This window comes from Anolis sagrei, chromosome 7 (genome assembly GCF_037176765.1).
Source record: "Anolis sagrei isolate rAnoSag1 chromosome 7, rAnoSag1.mat, whole genome shotgun sequence".
Classification (NCBI taxonomy): Eukaryota; Metazoa; Chordata; class Lepidosauria; order Squamata; family Dactyloidae; genus Anolis; species Anolis sagrei.
Window position 1 is genome coordinate 5,097,113 of NC_090027.1, and position 19,620 is coordinate 5,116,732.

The 19,620-nt window shown below is 41.4% G+C and overlaps 1 protein-coding gene across 1 annotated transcript in view; it reads left to right on the forward strand.

Annotated features, from left to right (window-relative positions):
- Positions 1 to 856: 856 nt before the first annotated feature.
- Positions 857 to 19,620, forward strand: part of SLC25A37 (solute carrier family 25 member 37) — a 36,005-nt gene continuing 17,241 nt past the window's right edge. The window contains exon 1 of the mRNA XM_060786981.2: positions 857 to 1,122. Coding sequence (XP_060642964.2) covers positions 895 to 1,122 — 228 coding nt within the window. The 5' untranslated portion in view covers positions 857 to 894. The remainder of the gene's footprint in view (positions 1,123 to 19,620) is intronic.

Consider the following 19,620-nt stretch of genomic DNA (forward strand, 5'->3'; position numbering starts at 1 on the left):
GAACAACAACAACAACAAATATATATAATTATTAACATAGCTGAGGAGACAAATTAGAATATATATAATTATTAACATAGCATATATATATATATATATATATATATATATATATATATATATATATATGTTGTTGTTCATTCGTTCAGTCGTCTCCGACTCTTCGTGACCTCATGGACCAGCCCACGCCAGAGCTCCCTGTCGGCCGTTACCACCCCCAGCTCCCTCAAGGTCAGTCCAGTCACTTCAAGGATGCATATATATATATATATAATAATAATAATATATATAATTATTAACATAGCACAGGAGGCAAATTAGAATATATATAATTATTAACATAGCATATAATATATATATAATTATTAACATAGCACAGGAGACAAATCATAATACATATAACTATTAACATAGCAGAGGAGACAACTTATAGCAATTGGACAGGGCTTTGGCTCAATACTGTTGGAATTCTGGGAGTTGTAGTCCTGGAGAGAGGGTACTGCCTTGTCTGTGTGCCACGAAAGAACTCCAAATCCCAGAATCCCACGGGCATCGAGTCCTGTCAGTCCAAAAGTGCCCTGAGTCTTCCAGAGCGGCGAGTGCCGGCCAGTCCGCATCTCCTCTTCCCGCGCGCCGCAGATCCTTGCGCCTCCGCTTCCTCGCGCTCGGTTCGGCCTGTCCATCAAAAGCCTCCTCACCGCCTCTTCAGTGGTCTCAATGCGCGGCGGGGGCAGAGCGACGCGGCAGGGGACCAATGGCGGCGTGGGCGCTGCTCCTCCGTGCCTTCCGATTGGTCCGTTGGGTCCCGGTGGGCGGGGTTTGGAGAAGTGAACTTTCTTCCCTCTGGGGTTCCCTCACAGTGTGTGTGGGACGGAGGCGCGCGCGCGGCGGCGGATGGAGCTGAGGTGCGGCGTGGAGGCCGCGGCCATGACGGCAGTGCCGTCGCCCCCCGCCGAGGCCAGCCCGGGGCCGGCCTCTCCTCCTTCTCCCTCCTCCGAGGGCTGCGGGGAGGCGGAGTACGAGAGCCTGCCCACCGGCGCCTCCCTGGGCACGCACATGACGGCCGGGGCGGTGGCTGGCATCCTCGAGCACACCGTCATGTACCCCGTGGACTCCGTCAAGGTGAGCAGGGAGACCAAGAGGGGGCCGCCGGGCCCTCCACGCAGGAGGATTAGCGCGGGTTGGCCCCGCTTGGCAGCCCTTGAGGTGTGGAGTCTGGCAGGGAAGGAGGGAGACCTTGCCAAACTACATCTCCCAGGATTCCATAGCATATGTGATTTAGCTGGGATTCTGGGAGGTGTAGTCTAGCCTCCTTTGGGCCTCACCAAACTGCAACTCCCTCCATTCCATACCATTAAGCTATTCTGTAACTGGGATCCTGGGAGTTGTAGTTTGGACTCTGCCTTGATTTAGCCTCCTTTGGGCCACACCAAACTACAACTCCCTCCATTCCACACCATTAAGATATTCTGTAACTTCAGTGATTTAGCTGGGATCCTGGGAGTTGTAGTTTGGCCTCCTCTGGCCCCCACTAAACTACAACTCCCTGCATTACTTAGCATTGAGCTATTCTATACCTGCCATGATTTAGCTGGGATCCTGGGAGTTGTAGTTTGGCCTCCTCTGGGCCTCACCAAACTACAACTCCCTGCATTCCATAGCATTCAGCTATTCTGTAACTGCCATGATTTAGCTGGGATCCTGGGAGTTGTAGTTTAGTCTCCTCTGACCCCCACCAAACTACAACTCCCTGCAATCCACAGCATTGAACTATTCTGTAACTGCAATGATTTAGTTGGGATCTTGGGAGTTGTAGTTTGCCCTCTTCTGGCCCCCACCAAACTACAACTCCCTCCATTGCATAGCATTGAGCTGTTCTGTACCTGCCATGATTTAGCTGGGATCCTGGGAGTTGTAGTTTAGCCTCCTCTGGGCCCCAGTGAACTACAACTCCCTCCATTGCATAGCATTGAGCTGTTCTGTACCTGCCATGATTTAGCTGGGATCCTGGGAGTTGTAGTTTGGCCTTCTCTGGCCTCCACAAAACTACAACTCCCTGTATTCCACAGCATTGAGCTATTCTGTAACTGCCATGATTTAGCCTCCTCTGGGCCTCACCAAACTACAACTCCCTCCATTCCACAGCATTAAGCTATTCTGTAACTTCAGTGATTTAGCTCGGATCCTGGGAGTTGTAGTTTGGCCTCCTCTGGCCCCTGTCAAACTACAATCCCCTGCATTCAATGCTGGGCCTCACCAAACTACAACTCCCTCTATTCCACAGCATTGAGCTATTCTGTAACTTCAGTGAATTACCTGGGATCCTGGGAGTTGTATTTGGCCTCCTCTGGCCTCCAGAAAACTACAACTCCCTACATTTCATAGCATTGAGCTATTTTGTAACTGCCTTGATTTAGTTTGGATCCTGGGAGTTGTAGTTTGGCCACCTCTGGGCCTCACCAAACTACAACTCTCTGCATTCCCAAGCATTGAGCTATTCTGTAACTGCCATGATTTAGGTGGGATTCTGGGGGTTGTAGTTTAACCTCCTCTGGGACTCACCAAACTGCAACTCCCTGCATTCCATAGCATTGAGCTATTCTGTAACTGCTATGATTTAGCTGGGATCCTGGGAGTTGTAGTTTAGCCTCCTCTGGGCGCCAGTGAACTACAACTTCCTGCATTGCATAGCATTGAGCTATTTTATAACTGCCATGAGTTGTAGTTTGGCCTCCTCTGGGCCTCACCAAACTGCAACTCCCTGCATTCCATAGCATTGAGCTATTCTGTAACTGCCATAATTGAGTTGGGATCCTGGGAGTTGTAGTTTGGCCTCTTCTGGGCTTTGCCAAACTACAACTCCCTGCATTCCATAGCATTGAGCTGTTCTGTACCTGCCATGACTTAGCTGGGATCCTGGGAGTTGTAGTTTGCCCTCTTCTGGCCCCCACCAAACTACAACTCCCTCCATTGCATAGCATTGAGCTATTCTGTACATGCCATGATTTAGCTGGGATCCTTTGAGTTGTAGTTTGGTCGCCTCTGGGCCTCACCAAACTATAATTCCCTGCATTGCATAGCATTGAGCTATTTTATAACTGCCATGAGTTGTAGTTTGGCCTCCTCTGCCCCCCACTAAACTACAACTCCCTGCATTACATAGCATTGAGCTATTCTGTAACTGCCATGATTTAGCTGGGATCCTGGGAGTTGTAGTTTGGCCTCCTCTTGGCCTCACCAAACTACAACTCCCTGCATTGCATAGCATTGAGCTATTCTGTACCTGCCATGATTTAGCTGGGATCCTGGGAGTTGTAGTTTGGCATCCTCTGGGCTTCACCAAACTACAACTCCCTGCATTCCATAGCATTGCACTATTCTGTAACTGCCATGGCTTAGTTGAGATCCTGGGAGTTGTAGTTTGGCCACCTCTGGGCCTCACCAAGCTACAACTCCCCCAAGTTTTTGGTCTTTATCGGTCATTGTTGGGGGCCACAGTGGTCTGTGGCAACCGAAGGGATCGAAAGTACTACAAATCCCATCATCCGTTGTCCATCTTCTCCCAAACCTCCCCAGGATGTAAAGGGAGTCATGGGGGTTATGTGTTCCAAGTATGGTCCAGGTCCATCGCTCGTGTAGGTCACAGTGGGCTGTGACAGTGGCAGCCAATCAGAAAGTGCTCACATACAGCCCACATATATACAAGCAAACGTACAAACATACAAACATTCACTTTTATTATGTATATAGATATAGATGGATTTATTTACTAGCCACCCCCTGACACGCGTTGCTGTGGCCCAGTCTGTGTATATGTGTGTATATATTTATGTATATGTGTATATATGTGTGTTTTCACATATTATATATATATATATATATATATATATATATATATATATGTATGGTTTTGCACGTGCGTTGTAATGTTTTGGTTTTTTTAAACTTTTTAAGTCTCTTCTGCTATGCTTTTCAGTGTTTTTATGAGTAATGGTCACTCGCTGGCCTGATAGGTGTATTGTGTTCAAATTTGGTGTCAATTCCAAATTTGGTGTCAATTCATCTAGTGGTTTTTGAGTTATGTTAATCCCACAAACGAACATTACATTTTTATTTATATAGACTGTATTTGTATACCACCTTTCTCAGCCCGCAGGCGACTCAAGGCGGTTAACAGGGCAAAATTCAATGCTTACAATGTCTTAAATACAATTAAAAACATAACCTATAATAAAAACTAAACAAATCAATCTATAAATAAAAACGTAATGTTCGTTTGTGGGATTAACAGAACTCAAAAACTACTGGACAAATTGGCACCAAATTTGGACACAATATACGTATCGGGCCAACGAGTGACCATCACGCATAGAAACACTGAAAAACACAGCAGAAGGGACTAAAAAAATACAATAAACAAAAAATACATTACAATGCATGTGTAAAACCACATATACACAAATATTTACACACAAAACACATACACAGACTGGGCCACAGCAACATGTAGCAGGGGATGGCTACTAAAATATAAATATACCCTAGAGAAGTGGGCTAGTTGTCATTATATTAGGGCTACTTCTTATCTTCTCCCCCAATTGCGTGATTCCGGGGGGGGGGGGGGGATTCCCTGTTTGCAAAATGCAATAAACTGGGAGTTTTGTAAGTGTTTTTCAGAGGTGACATAAGAGCAGGTTTCCAGTCTTGCAGAAGCATTCAAAGAAGTCATCTTTGGCTAGACCAGGCATAGGCAGACTTCGGCCCTTCAGGTGTTTTGGACTTCAACTCACACAATTCCTAACAGCCTATCGGCTGTTAGGAATTGTGGGAATTGAAGTCCAAAACACCTGGAGGACCGAAGTCTGCCCATGCATGTGCTAGACAGCTTGAAACCATTGCTCGAGTCAGTGATTGCAAAACAGTGCAGCCTGCTTTGCTTTTGGGAAATGTAGTGCAAGAAAAAAACCCCCAAGTGCAGCTTGAGTTTCCTTTCTTCAAAATGCATGGGACTAGATGTTCTTGGAATTTTTTTTTTTGGGGGGGGAGAGGTATTTGCATATACTTTAATAATAATAATAATAATAATAATAATAATAATAATAATAATAATAATAATATCTTTATTTCTCCCTATGGGGACTCAAGGTGCCTAACAATAATAATAATAATAATAATAATAATAATAATATAACAACAACAACAAACATTGTCAAAATCACGATCTGTCAACTGCAAAAGGCCACCTGACTTGGATCTGCACGCATCATTCGAAAATATATCACACAGTCATAGATGCTTGGGAAGTGTTCGACTTGTGATTTTGTGATTTTGTGATATGAAATCCAGCATATAGATCTCGTTTGCTGTGACATACTGTGCTTTTGTGTCAGTAAAATAATAGTCCAGTCCAATCCAGTAAGCCTTTATTGGTATATACATAGCACAAAAAGGTATAAAATACAGTACAAGCCATAGAAAAGGGAACTGAAGTAAAATAATAGTAATAATAGTAATAATAAAGACACAGTATGAGGATTTAAAGATCGAACTGCGAAGACTCTGCACAAGACTCACCACAAGGTGGTCCCAGTGGTGATCGCACACTGGGTGTAGTGCTTAAAGACCTTGGCCTGCACTTAAATACAATCGGTGCTGACAAAATTACCACCTTACTGGGATCTGCACTCATGATTCGCCGATACATCTCACAGTCCTAGACACATGGGAAGTGTCCAATGTGTGATCCAATACAACAGCCAGCAGAATGATCTTGTTTGTTGTGTATTCATCTTGTTGTGTTTCAAGTAATAATAATGATAATAATAATAATAATAATAATAATAAGAGCAATCTAGGGGCCGTGCAGTCCAACTACCTTCTGCCTTGCAGGAAATGCACAAAGCCCCCCGATATTATTATTGCAAAGGCCACCCAGCCTTTGCAACAACAACAACAACAACAACAACAACTTTATTTTTGTACCTTGCCTCCATCTCCCCAAAGGGATTCTGTGTGCCTAAAACAATGCATGAAATACAAAATAAAACCAATAGCATATAAAACAATAATTTAAACTCAACCGCGCCCAATAACCTGTGGTGAGAACTGTTGGAAAACATGGCCAACCGTAAACCAGAACAAGGGAATGGGATAGTGCAAGTCGTAGCTAATGAACAAGGACATGGGCATCTATCCACACTTCTTTCTAAGCTTTTTTCCCATTGAAGGGTTAGCACTGTGACTGTTGTTTCCACAGGGCTTTGTTTTGGTCATCCTCGGGTTCTCAGGTTGGCAGCACGCATGTCTTTGTTGATGGTGTCCATCTTTTCTTTGGCTGTCCGCATCGTCGTCATCCTGCAATCTCCAAATGTAGAGTTGTTTGTGCTCCTGATGTTGGTTGTCTTCTCATTACATGACCCAACCACCGTAGTATTGCTTCCTGCATTTTCTTGCCAATCTATTCTCAGTCTTTGACAGATGTCATCATTTGGCACATGGTTGAGAACTGTCAAGTCAAGTCACAGCATTTTCATTTTCATTGTGTTTAGGGCTTGTTCATGCTTCTTTGTTGCTAGCCAGTACTCTGCCCCATAGAAGGAGGGCTACTGGGTGAACAACTGTAGTGTAGATCTTAGCCTTGAGTTGTTCAGGCATTTTTGAGTCACACAGAATGCCAGTAGTTTGCTGCCATTTCAACCAGGCATTGTGTCATCTATGGAGACCAGTGACTCTAGATTTTTAAATTGGGTGGCCTTCTTTAGTGCTTGATTAGTGCTTTAGTGCTTGATTATTATTCTTACTGTGATTAAGGTGACTAACATCTAGCCCCGTGATGGCGAACCTATGACACGCGTGTCAGTACTGACACGCGTAACCATTTCTACTTAAATATGTAACTCCTTAATATTTAGGAAACATTTCAAAAATATTTAATTATTAATATTTAGGTAACGTTGCAAAATAATATTGGTTTATTTAATTATTAAGTAAACAAATATTATTTTGCATTGTTTCCTAAATATTAAGGAGTTACATATTTAAATTAAAATTAAATGATAAATAATATTACTTTGCTATATGACTCAAATATTTCAGAATGGTAAAGTGAATTTTAATTTGACGTTTAATTTAATGCATTTTAAATACTTTTAATATATGCCTTTATATATATATATATATGAATGAAATGGTAAATTAAATATTAAAATATTATTTTGCAATGTTACTTTATTATTATTGCATTATTATTATTAGAAATACATTAAACAGCATATTAAATGCTAAAAATACATTTAAATTAAATTAAAAATAAATAATATTTTGTTGGCTTTTTAAAATTATATTTTTATTAAACACTCCAAAAAGGATATTATTTACACAAAGAGAGGTAGAGCAACACGATAAGAGAGAACTGGGAATTACAATTATATATTTTTCGTTATTTAAACTAAATATTGCGAAATTGTGGTTTTTTTCTTGAAGTGACACCTGAATTATGCTCGGTTTTTTGGTGAATTTTGACACACCGCGCTCAAAAGGTTGCCCATCGCTGATCTAGCCACACTAAACAATTTAAAAAGAGAAATAAAAAGTTTAAAAAACAATGAAATAATAACAGTTTGGTAAAAAACAGAATTAAAATGGCCTTTAAAGCTCATATCCACCCCAATCCCACTGGCCCTCCCCTGAGCCTCCCCTTACCCTTCCCCAAAGGCCTGTTGGCAGAGGAAGGTCTTGACCTGCTTATGGAAAGAAGGCCAGCAGGGATGGGGCCATTCTGGTTTCTCTTGAGAGGTAGTTCCACAGTCTGGGAGCAGACACTGAAAGGCCCTCTCTCGTGTTCCCACCAAGTGTGCTTGAGCGGGTAGTGGGAGCGAGAGAAGGCCCTCCCCAATAGATCGTAGATGTCTCCCAAGTTCATAGAAAGGAATGCGGTCCTTCGGATAACCTGGACCAGAGCCATATAGGCCTTTGTAGGTCAAAACCAGCACTTTGAATTGTGCTCGGAAATGTGTTGGCAGCCGGTGGAGCTGTCGCAACAGAGGAGTTGCATGTTCTCTTTAGCCAGCCCCAGTTAGCTGTGTGACTCTTTGGACCATCCAAAGTTTCCAAGCATTTTTCAAAGGCAGCTCCATTTGCAGCGCATTACAGTAGTCCAACCGGGATATAACCAAGGCATGTACCACCGTGTCCAGATCTGACTTCTACAGGAATGGGCACAGTTGACACACTAGCTTTAACTGTGGAAAAGCACTCCAGGTCACTGCTGATACCAGGACCTCCAAGTGCAGAGCCGAATCCAGGAGTAACCCCAAACTGAGAACCTGTGTTTTCGGCGGGGGCGGGGTAACCCCATTTAACTCAGGCTAACTCCCTATTCCCATATCTGTCTCACTAGGATCACCTCTGTCTTGTCTGGATTAAGCTTTTAAGTATAGCTTGCAAATGGGACCCAAGTCTCAACACGAAATTAATTTATGTTTCATAGACGCCTTATACAGATAGCCTGAAGGTCGTTTTATGCGCCCTATTATTAATGCTTTTTGTGGACGAAAGAAAGTTGGTGTCCATTGCACTGTCAGAAAGTAAAGATATCACTTTCTCAGCCATCTATGCGAACGATTTTGGATTTGAAGTATTTTGGGTTTTGGAATTCCAAATAAGGGATGCTCAACCTGTATAGGAAATAACTGACAGCTGTCTTCCACTTGAGGAGAGTCTCTCATGCTTCTCTTTCCTGGCTCAGCGTAATCGGCTTTATTGTGACCTCAAATAGCCCACCTGTGTCTTTTATGTTTTCGTTCCCTTCCCCATGTAACTTTATTTCTTCTTTGTGGGCTTGATACCCTCATAGATATGGGTATTACATATGAACTGCTACCTGTGACAACATTTATGAAAGGAGACTCCTTGGTTATCTTGCTTTTCTTTTTATTAATATGATGTTTAGAAGTCTTTATGTATTCAGTGCCATTGTTGAACTTACTTGCATCCTCGTTCGATTTACACCCCACATCCTTTACACCTCACAGTCTCCATCCTTAAGTGATGTGGCAAGTGACACCAACTATACTATTGAAAATATGTGAGTCTCTGAAAAGGAAGGTAATACTCATTTGTGTGAGGGCATTGATGACCCCTGGGAGAACCACAATTACAGGTAAACAACCTGTTCTTATTTATGTATTATAACTTGTAAGGCTGCTGTAGTTACTACTATTACTATTACTGGAGTAGGATGAGGGTTGAGGTGAAGAGGTAATGACAGACTAGAGCTTCATTCCTTGGCACCAATGATGCAGGAAGTGTGGCATTTCGCAACCAAAGTAAGCAGGCTTTCAGCCCAATTCATCTAGGGCTTTTAACTCCTTGTGTTTCTTTACTCACTGCAGCAGTGCTGTAAAAATCCCTGGGGAAGTGACGGGAGGTTCTCTTTTGTGAGAAAGTGAGGACCGTGGATTTAGCCGCTGATGCATTATGGCTGATTGGTATTTTCCGCAACAGAGATTACAACTGGCCCATTCTACCCAGAATATATACATGCATTTATAATAAATCAGACCCATTATACTCAAATCATTGTGGTATAATGGTTTGAGTATTGGACTAGGGCAGTAATTCTCAGACTGTCCTCCTTGAGGTGTTTTGGACTTCCGCTCCCAGAAATCCCAGCCAGCTTACTAGCTGTTTGGGATTGTGGGAACTGTAGTCCAAAACATATGGAGGAGCTCAGTTTGACAACCACTGGACTAGGAGGCCAGGATTCAAATCCCAGCTTCGCCAAGGAAGTCACTTGGGTGACTTTGGGCAAGTCCAATTCTCAGCCTCAGAGGAATGCAAATAAACCCCCTTTGGAACAAATTGTGCCTAGAAACCCCCATGATAGTTTTGTCCTAGAGTCAACCAGAAATTACTTGAAGGCACATAGTAAGTTATTCATAATAAATTAGCTTGTTTTACATAGAAATCATTGACTTAGGAAACCAGCAATATATACAAAAATATTAAAATAGACCTGCTTAGCAAAAGAGAACAAATGAGCAGAGGAAAAAATAATTCAGTCCACAAGCCTTCATCAAATCTTGAGCATACTTAAGTTGTATATTTGGGACTTGATTTAGATTTCTGACTCTTTAATAATAATAATAATAATAATAATAATAATAATAAGTAGTAGTAGTAGTAGTACATGGTGTGTACTTGGATGGGATACTGCTAACAAATACTAGGTCCTGCAAGCTATATTTCAGAGGAAGGAAGTGGCAAAATCATCTCTTTGAGTATTCTTTTCCTAAGAAGCCTCAAGGAAATTCATGGGGTTCCCATACGTAGACAAGATATCTTGAAGGAGAAGGTGCACACAAACACACACACATGATTTATAAATTAATACCTGTTTAGTATTTGTGGAGAAACCATTGCCCTTTCAAGTGCAGCATGTTGCATTGTATGGGTTATAGTGGTTCCATCATCCTCAGCCAGCAGATTGCCTGTTCTGGGAATCACAGAGCTGTATTCCCTGTAGTAACCTACGGATGTGAGAGCTGGACCTTAGGGAAGGCTGAGCGAAGGAAGAGAGATGCTTTTGAACTGTGGTGTTGGAGGAAAGTTCTGAGAGTGCCTTGGACTGCGAGAAGATCCAACCAGTCCATCCTCCAGGAAATAAAGCCTGACTGCTCATTGGAGGGAAGGGGACTAGAGACAAAGTGGAAGTCCTTTGGCCACATCATGAGGAGACAGCAAAGCCTAGAGAAGACAATGATGCTGGGGAAAGTGGAAGGCAAAAGGAAGAGGGGCCGACCAAGGGAAAGAGGGATGGATGGCATCCTTGAAGTGACTGGACTGACCTTGAAGGAGCTGGGGGTGGTGACTGCCGACAGGGAGCTCTGGCGTGGGCTGGTCCATGAGGTCACGAAGAATCGGAGACGACTGAACAAATGAACAACAACAATTTGAATACACTGGGAAGGCACTGAGTTTTGGAAGGTATTAATTTGGTTGAACAGTTGAGCTGCATAGTTTTCTTTCCTGCTTTGTCATTTCAAAGAGTGATACCTGTGACCAAAGCTATTTAAATTTTCTTTTATAAACCCTGAAAATTAGGTTGTTGTCCTTTCATTAATCCAAGGTGGGCCAAAAAAAGATGCCCCATCACGAGTTTAAATGCATATTAAGCAATCTGAGTTATTTTGTATGTTCAGCAGAGAAACCTAACAAGCAATCTTTCATGCCACTGGCAACAAGATACTGGCAGTATCTGCCCCTTCATGTCTTACAGAAGCAGTTTCCTTCATTCTGCCTAATGGTATGGCTGGCCCTGTCTGCTGTGTCCAGCAGCACTAGACTTTACCTGGCATTATTGTACTGAAGGCAGTGTTATTACAGCGAAGCCACTTTCTCCTATTTCTTGATATTCAGTGTTTGATGTGTTTTCATATGCTGTTAGGTTTGGTTTTACCCTGACATTAAGTCCAGTCGTGTCTGACTTTGGGGGTTGGTGCTCATCTCCATTTCTAAGCCAAAGAGCTGGCGTTGTCCGTAGACACCTCCAAGGTCATGTGGCCGGCATGACTGCATGCAGTGCCGTTACCCTCCCACCGGAGCGGCACCTATTGATCTACTCACATTTGCATGGTTGGCAGGAGCTGGGGCTGACAGTGGAAGCTCACGCCGCTCCCCGGACTTGAACCTGCAACCTTTTCAGTCAACAAGCTCAGCAGCTCAGTGGTTTAACTCACTGCGCCACCTGGTTAATTGCACCAGGGGAATTGTGCTGTTAGTACAATTCTAAACATGTCCACTCCTGTTTTGTTCCTTTCGATCAAGTACGTATGCAGGTGATTGCAGATGCAATTCACCCATTTGAACATAGCATCTGATACTAACTAGGACTCACTGTGAAATGTTGCAGCAAATACCAAACAATGCTGGATATATACATTGAATAGATGGTCACATCAGATGGATCCTTTTATTTTTCAGTTTAGTCTGGGCTGCCTAGCATCTAATGAATGGTCAGATGCTCCATTCAATTTACTTCACCAATCCCTTGATTAATTTTAGTCTTGGTTGTACATGCGTTTGCAAGTTGTAACTACTTCTGCAGTAGTTAATGTGAGAAGCATGCAGAAGCCTGGGTGGGTAATGCAGAATAAACTTGACTTGACATGAAAATGTGAGAGTTTGCTTTTTGGCACTTCATTGCAAAAACAGTCGGTCAGCGAGTGTTAATTGTATCAGATAACACCATGGGTGCATGTCTGGCACCATGGCTTTTGTGGACAAAAATGTGGCAATGTACTTTTTGTATATGTTGGGAAATGCACTCTATTCTGCACGAAGATAACATGTGCTACTTGGCAAATGTGCTTGAGAGAGAAGGAGAATATAGGGGTCCTCACCCCTCTTATGTAGCTAGGTAGAGATGCCCAATTTTAGTAATTTTCATCCAGCTTCGTAGGTGCTTCCATAGCATTACTTAGAAATAATGTTATGTACACATCCTTGTTCTGGTATCTTCTGTAGAAGAGTATCCTAAATATCAGAGAATGTGATCCATACCGCTGTAAGAGAGATTGGTGTATTTATCATATTTGCCATTGTCATGTATGTAGTTGACCATTATATGGCATCTTCCCAACTCTTGGTTGACTGTTCTGCCTGGAAGGTTACAGGTCCTGATCAGAATAACGAAAATGTTTAATTATGTTAGGATCTAGCTATAGCATTTTAGAAATATTGTAGGGTCTTTTTTGTGTGTGCAACAATCACATTTCAGAATATGAAAGATCTCTAGGTGATTGGTTGGAAAACCAGTTGCCTAGATTGTTTAGACTACAACTACTATCTGTAATAAGTACCATGGCAGACTTTAGGATTATTGGAGTTGGCAGCTCTGCACATTTGGAGGATCCATGGTTGCCCACCGTGATGTAAACAATTTTGGTCAGGGTAGAGAACTTTTGATTCTGTAGAAGTTGTGGCCTACAATGCCCATCATGGACAATGACATTTTTAATGTAAGATTCTGGAGGGACAGAGATTTACCTTTTTTTCTCTGGGACATGTGTGTGAAGCTGAACTGAATCTAAAGATACTTCTGGTTCGTGGAAGAGCCACAAGAGATTAGAAATAATTTAGATATTGTGGATTTCTATCAGAGGAGCAGGTGGCGTAATAAATCTGAGAATGTGGTATTACAGAGGTCGGAGTACAACTTCACACTCTCCCTTTGCAGCTTCTACTGTTACGAGGAAGAGACGGTTTTCCTATTGAAGTGTCAGCTTAATTAACTAGGTTTGTGCAATCAGATAATGAACCTGTTTGACCTCTTTGCAACGTGGATTAAGCACATTAAGCTGTTATGAGAAGGGAGAGATAGTAACATTGAGAAGCAATAGTGCTGGTTGCTGGGTGTCGGACCTTTTTTCTTGCAATTTTTTAAAGGATGATAATATTAATAAAGTCCTGGGGAGCCCTAAAGGATGGTTGTATGCATTTAATTCAAAGTGTCTAGAAAGAGTTAAAAGTTTATCCATCCTTGATTTACTAATGTTGAGGTCTGAGCACAGCCAGGCATGTGATTTCCAGCAAAAGGACAGTATTGAATTGCACACAATCCAAGGTATTGTACATAATATCTAGGGAGAAGTGACGGCTTGCAAAATTTAAAGGAAGTTTCCTATATCTCCCCGCCCCCTCCCCAAACTAATGAACTCAAATTGTTTCCTCGAAGGCTGAAGCAAGTTTCTTTGCCTTAGCAAACCACATCCAGATGGCTTATAGAAGGACATAAACTATTTTTAAGCTCTCTCTTCAATTTTTCCAACATGGAGATTAGGCAGGTTTAAGAGATTAGAGACCTATAAAGTGGGGCGACTAGAAGGAGTGTTCTCTGGATCTTTATTTGCATTACAAGTTTGTAGTAATGGCTGTTCTGTTTTCTTTGATGTGTCTTGTTTTGATGTAATTTGTTAATATGTTTCTTTGCTGGCATTGAATGTTTGCCATATGTGTCAAAAACTGCCCTGAGTCCCTTCGGGGAGATAGGGTAGTCTACAAGTAATGTTGTTGTTGTTGTTGTTGTTATTTGTGACTGCATATTCCCCTTTTCTTTTTTTGCTTTTCTGTTTCCAATTTTCTTCTTTTTCTTGTAATTTTTTTAATAAAGAGAGAGGAAGAGTTTAATAATAATAATAATAATAATAATAATAATAATAATAATAATTTTATTTCTTAAACTCTTACTCTCTCTATTTATTGGAGTAACTCAGATGACAAATAGGTTAATTATCTTTAGGCCCAATATATATCCTAATGATAAAAAATACAGCGTCTCTTTATTTGAGAATGACAAGCTGAGATCCAGAATAAATGTCATGAGTAACAACAGATAGATCGTTGGCTGCTGTGATGTTCGTCGTATTCCTTTAACGTAATTAATAGTCACGAGTAACAACAGGTAGATCGTTGGCTGCTGTGATGTTAGTCGTATTCCTTTAACATAATTAATAGTCATGCTTCTTTAATTAAATGTAAAATACTGCACATGCATTATTTCCACTGGGTGGTTAATAATCATGTCTACAATCCAATTTGCCAGCAGTAAGACAATATGTACATTTGCTGCCCCTGAATCCCAGGCTAACATCACATGCAACTCTTGGGGATGACAAGGTTGTGAATCTCAGTGCGGAGGCCTTGGAAATGTTGCACAAGAAGTTTCCCTCTATCCTTCGTTAACCCTGCATTGATGTACTATGCTATTGTGTTTTCAGACTGTATTCCATGGAATTGTGATCATGCTTCTCTAAAAAGTGCCCCCCCCCCAAATTACCCAGATGACTGTGAAATCTGTCATCGCAACAGAGAATTTGATGTATTACCTCTTTTCCTTTTAGTGTTCAGATGCCAGTGATTAGTGTAGCCAAAATTGCACTACTCATGCTCAAGAAAGAAGTATCAGCAGGCTATCACTGGTGGAGCCCCCAGTTGCACAATGGGTTAAAACCCTGTCCTGGCAGGACTGCTGACCAATAGGTTAGCGATTCGAATCCAGGGAGAGCGGGTTGAGCTTCCTCTTGTTAGCTCCAACTCCCCATGCGGGGACATGAGAGAAGCCTCCCACAAGGATGGTCAAACATCTGCATGTCCCTGGGCAACATCCTTGCAGACGACCAATTCTCTCCCACCAGAAGCGACTTGCAGTTTCTCAAGTCACTCCTGACACGAAAAAAAGCAGGCTTGATGCATGGTTAGGTATTGTAGAAGTACTGTATGGGGTGGGATGGTTAGGAGGGATGATCCTTAATGTTCCCAAATAGACTGCAATATTTGCAGCACCAGTATCCACAGTTTTATTTCTCCACAAAATATGTTCTCTGTAGGCATTTTCTAAATCCATCAGTGTGACTTTGTCATATTCTTTGTTTGGGAAATAGAATAGTATTCGAGAGAAGAGTGCTGTTAAGAGTGTTAAACTTAAACATTTCATGCCAAGACACATAATTGTGACTGGTTTACATAGAAGCCATTATGAAGTTCCATCAATCATGTGTGAACTTTGGGTGCATTCTGGAACTTTCTCCAGAGTGAGCCCCTTAAGCACATTTTAATTGGCTTTACTTTGAGAGACAGCCCCTGCTTGAAGCACAGAAAATTCAAGACTGCAGATCTTGAAAATGCACATTGCTTGGAAAGTTTATTTTAAAAAAATACTGCCAGAATCCCTCCACTCATCTGGACAGTTCCCCATAGAGTTGAAAATGCAGATCACCCCCCCCCCCCAACATATAATATTAATCAACTTGTTCACTTTAACTTCTGGAATCCCATTGTTGTGTCTGGCAAAGAGATTGCTCACTCTACATTGCTCAGTCTACATGACAAGATCCGGAACTTCCCTTGTATATTTAAAAAGGGGTTTCCCTTTTGTTGAAAGCTCCAAAGGGATCTATGAAACTGAAAGTAATGGATTTCTTCTCTTCCACTTTCGATTTCAGAATTAAATTGCTTTGTAATGTTAAACCAAAAAGTCCTGCATTGCACCCCTGACAAGATGCTAGTCTTTACATGACAAGCGAGGACACCCTCAGAGAACTGGGTCCTTTGATACCTTGAAGGCCAACAGGATTTATTACAGTGTGAGCCTTCATGGCCTTCAGCCTTCATGTTCTTCAGCATATGAATCAGGCATATCTCCATCATTGTACCTCTTAGGCCAGCACAGATGGGGGAGAACTTGCTTTCTGTTTGTTCTTGCAGAGTTAATAAAAAATAGCTAATTTTATGTTTATTGTGGGTGAACATGGACTTTTAAAAATGGAAATGCTAAAGAAGTCAAATTTGATATTTTGCCTCCTATCTGTGTTTGGCTGTCCTCTGATTCATGGTGCAACTTTTCATCTCTTCTGTAAACTAAGCTGTGGTGAGATTAAAGAGTACTTCACAGAATCATTTAATGCCCTGTTATTTACCTTCATCATGCTGCACCTGCACTACTTTTTTTAAAGAAGCAAGGCAGACATTCAAAATTAAAGTATTATTTACAGAGCTTTAGGTGATGTATGTAGTTATTCCACAAAGCAAGGGAGGTGTTAAAAATAAGCTGCTTGCCTTAGGGAGCTGAAAATGTAAAATTAAACAGGAAAACTGGGAATGAATTGTTAGAATCTCTTCCAGTTTCAGTTACATGGGCAATAGAATATTTCCTGAATGGCTCTGCCAATGTTTTGTGCAATGTAAATCAGTGATTGGCACCTTCAGTGAGTCTGGAGACCAATTTTCCATTCTAGGAACTTTCTAAGGGATTCATGGACCACCCCCAAAAAGGGGGCCAGAGGTATACCTCCCATTTGATAAGTCTGTTTTTATGTTAAAATAGTGCAGAGGACCTCACGGCATATTTAAAAAGTGAGTCACCATTGCTAGAAGCTTTCATCAGAGACAATTAATTAGGTTTTTTAGCCAGAAAAAAAGGCAGTCCAGGATAACTAAGGGTAAGGAACATTGCAAAAAATCATCTTGGGGGGCACACATGGCTCCAGGGTTGTACTGTGACCACCTCTGATGTGAAGGCAATCTGCATTTTCTAGTCCAGTCTTACATCTTACTCCCCACATCCTCATTCTTTGCTTCCTTCTTTGCTGAGATGATACAATACACAGAACCACTTAGTGTAAGAGAAGACAAAAGTTCTTATAGTAGGAACATACTTTGCCAAGATAAACTTCATCTGGAATTCCCTGGAGCCCCGTCTTCAGTTTTCTTTTCCTTCTTGCAGAGCTGCGTGATCTGCCCAAAGTTTTTTCTGTTTGTTTTGCTTGCTTTAGTCATCACATTATATTCGTCCTTTTCTTCAATAAGGTCAAGAGAGTCTACCTGGCTCTCTTATTTCCTATTTTCCCCCTCAATCAGAACCTGGGATTGGACAGGATGAGAGAGTGTAATTGGCTTAAGATCACTCCGTTTTGTGCCTCAGTGGAAACTTGCACCTCTAATTTCTTAGTTTAGTGCAGTGGTTCTCAACCGGTGGGTGTTTTGGCCTACAACTCCCAGAAATCCCAGCCAGTTTATCTGCTGTTAGGATTTCTGGGAGTTGAAGGCCAAAATACCTGGGGACCCATCAGGTAGGCTGACCTTTAAATTGCAAGCCTGTTGCTTGAAAAATAAATAATTTTACCTGGTGAGTTCTGGTGATTGATCAGTACTTGCTAGAGCAGTGGTTCTCAACTTGGGGTCCCCAGATGTTTTGGCCTTCAACGCCCAGAAATCCTAACAGCTGGTAAACTGGCTGGGATTTCTGGGAGTTGTAGACCTAAACACCTGGAGACCCACAGGTTGAGAACTGTGCTAGAGGAATCTGGGAGTTGTGGTCTAAAAATATTTCAGATTCTTCATGTAGCTCTTCAAATGTTGTTGGACTGCATTTCCAATTGGCACTAATGAACATTGTTAGTGATGAATGATGATGGACATTGAAGTCCAACGGTTTTTGGAAGACAAGACATTCTCAATTTCTGATCTAATAATTAGAGCTAAAAGTAGGGATTTGAGCTAGCTGACTTACCAATTTCTTAATTTCATTCATTATATTGGTCTGTTTTGAACATAAAAAATAGAATCCTGTAGCATCTTTCAGAATGAGAAAAATAAATGGCTAAGTAGTCTTTCTTCCCCATCCTCTAGCCAGAACAGCAGTTTTTGAAAGATGCTTTGTTATTTCCCTGCCTGATACAGAAGAAATCTTGTATTTTTCAATACAAGCTCAGAGCTCTGTCACAGAGCTGCTTATTGTGTCTCTTTGTCAGTCATAGTGGATTTTGCCAGGAGATGTTTTCTCTCTCTTAGAAGTAGCAATAACCCTCATACTTTTTCTAGCAATTAGTGCTCATTCCTTTAATACTGTTTCTGTGAATGTATTTTGCCTGCGTTTCAATTTGATATCACTGTTTCTAGTGCATTTAATGAACACCTCTATTTCTAGTGCTTAAATTGTCATTAAAGACCTGCTATTGACTCATGTTTACTTCCAAATAAGTAAGTCCAAGTAAGGTTCTTCCAGGCACTAGATAAAACTATTTATTGGACTACAACTCCCAGAATCTACTAATCCGACCATGCTGGCTGGGGGATTATGGGAATTGTTATTGCAAATATTTTTTATAAGGCCTTGCTATTGCATAAAATGATGCATGATGTAGAGAAATCAAGGCAAGTGATGGTGGCTGTTAGGAATTATGGGAGTCGAAGAACAAAACACCTGGAGGGCCAAAGTTTGCCCGTGACTGGTTGAATTTCAGGTATGTTTCTTATTGGTATGTTTTTAATATAATTTTTAACTAACTCAGGATTTTTTCATAAATAAAATTCCTGAACAAAAAAAGTATCTAAATTCCTGTGAAAGTGACTATACAATAAATTGAACATTTAATGTTATGGGTTTTTAGTTTTGCTCTACCCAGAAGGGCTTCTGACTCCGGCCTTCAAAACCATACGTAGATTTTGGAAATATGATGGCATGGACAATGCTAACTGGTATGTAACGTTAAACAAGATGTGTGTATTCTAGCACAAAAGTTAAGTAACCCATTGAATAATCAAAGGGGAGGGATTACTTCTGTAAAACGCTGTCATTTTATCTTCTCAGGGCTCTGAATCATGTGTTTCAGGTGACTATGGAGAGCTCTTTAAAGGTTTAAAATGAAAGTCAACTGGAAAATATCTAGTCAGCTGGAAAATTGGAATTATTAAAAAAAATTCGCTAGCCATTACTTGCCTGTCTTTCTTTGAACCTTTTATAACTGGCTGGAGGGAGAACTTCAGCAGGTGTGGCTTTTCCTTCCTAGGTGGCATAGTGATGAGATCAGTCATGCCTTCCAAGTAACTTCCTCCTGTAGAAAAATGTTAAGAGGGCAATGCACTGGATGCCTGAAGAACTGACATGAAGAGGTTGAGAGGATGGGAATAGTCTATCCCCTTGGTGATGCATTTGAGTAGATTTCAGTTGAACATAAAGAGGAACATCATAGTGTTAAGAGAAGATGGGCAATGGAACCTGACCTAGGACAGAAATGTGGAAACCCTTTTCCTTCAGGTGTTTTAGAGTTGAGCACAACCCCT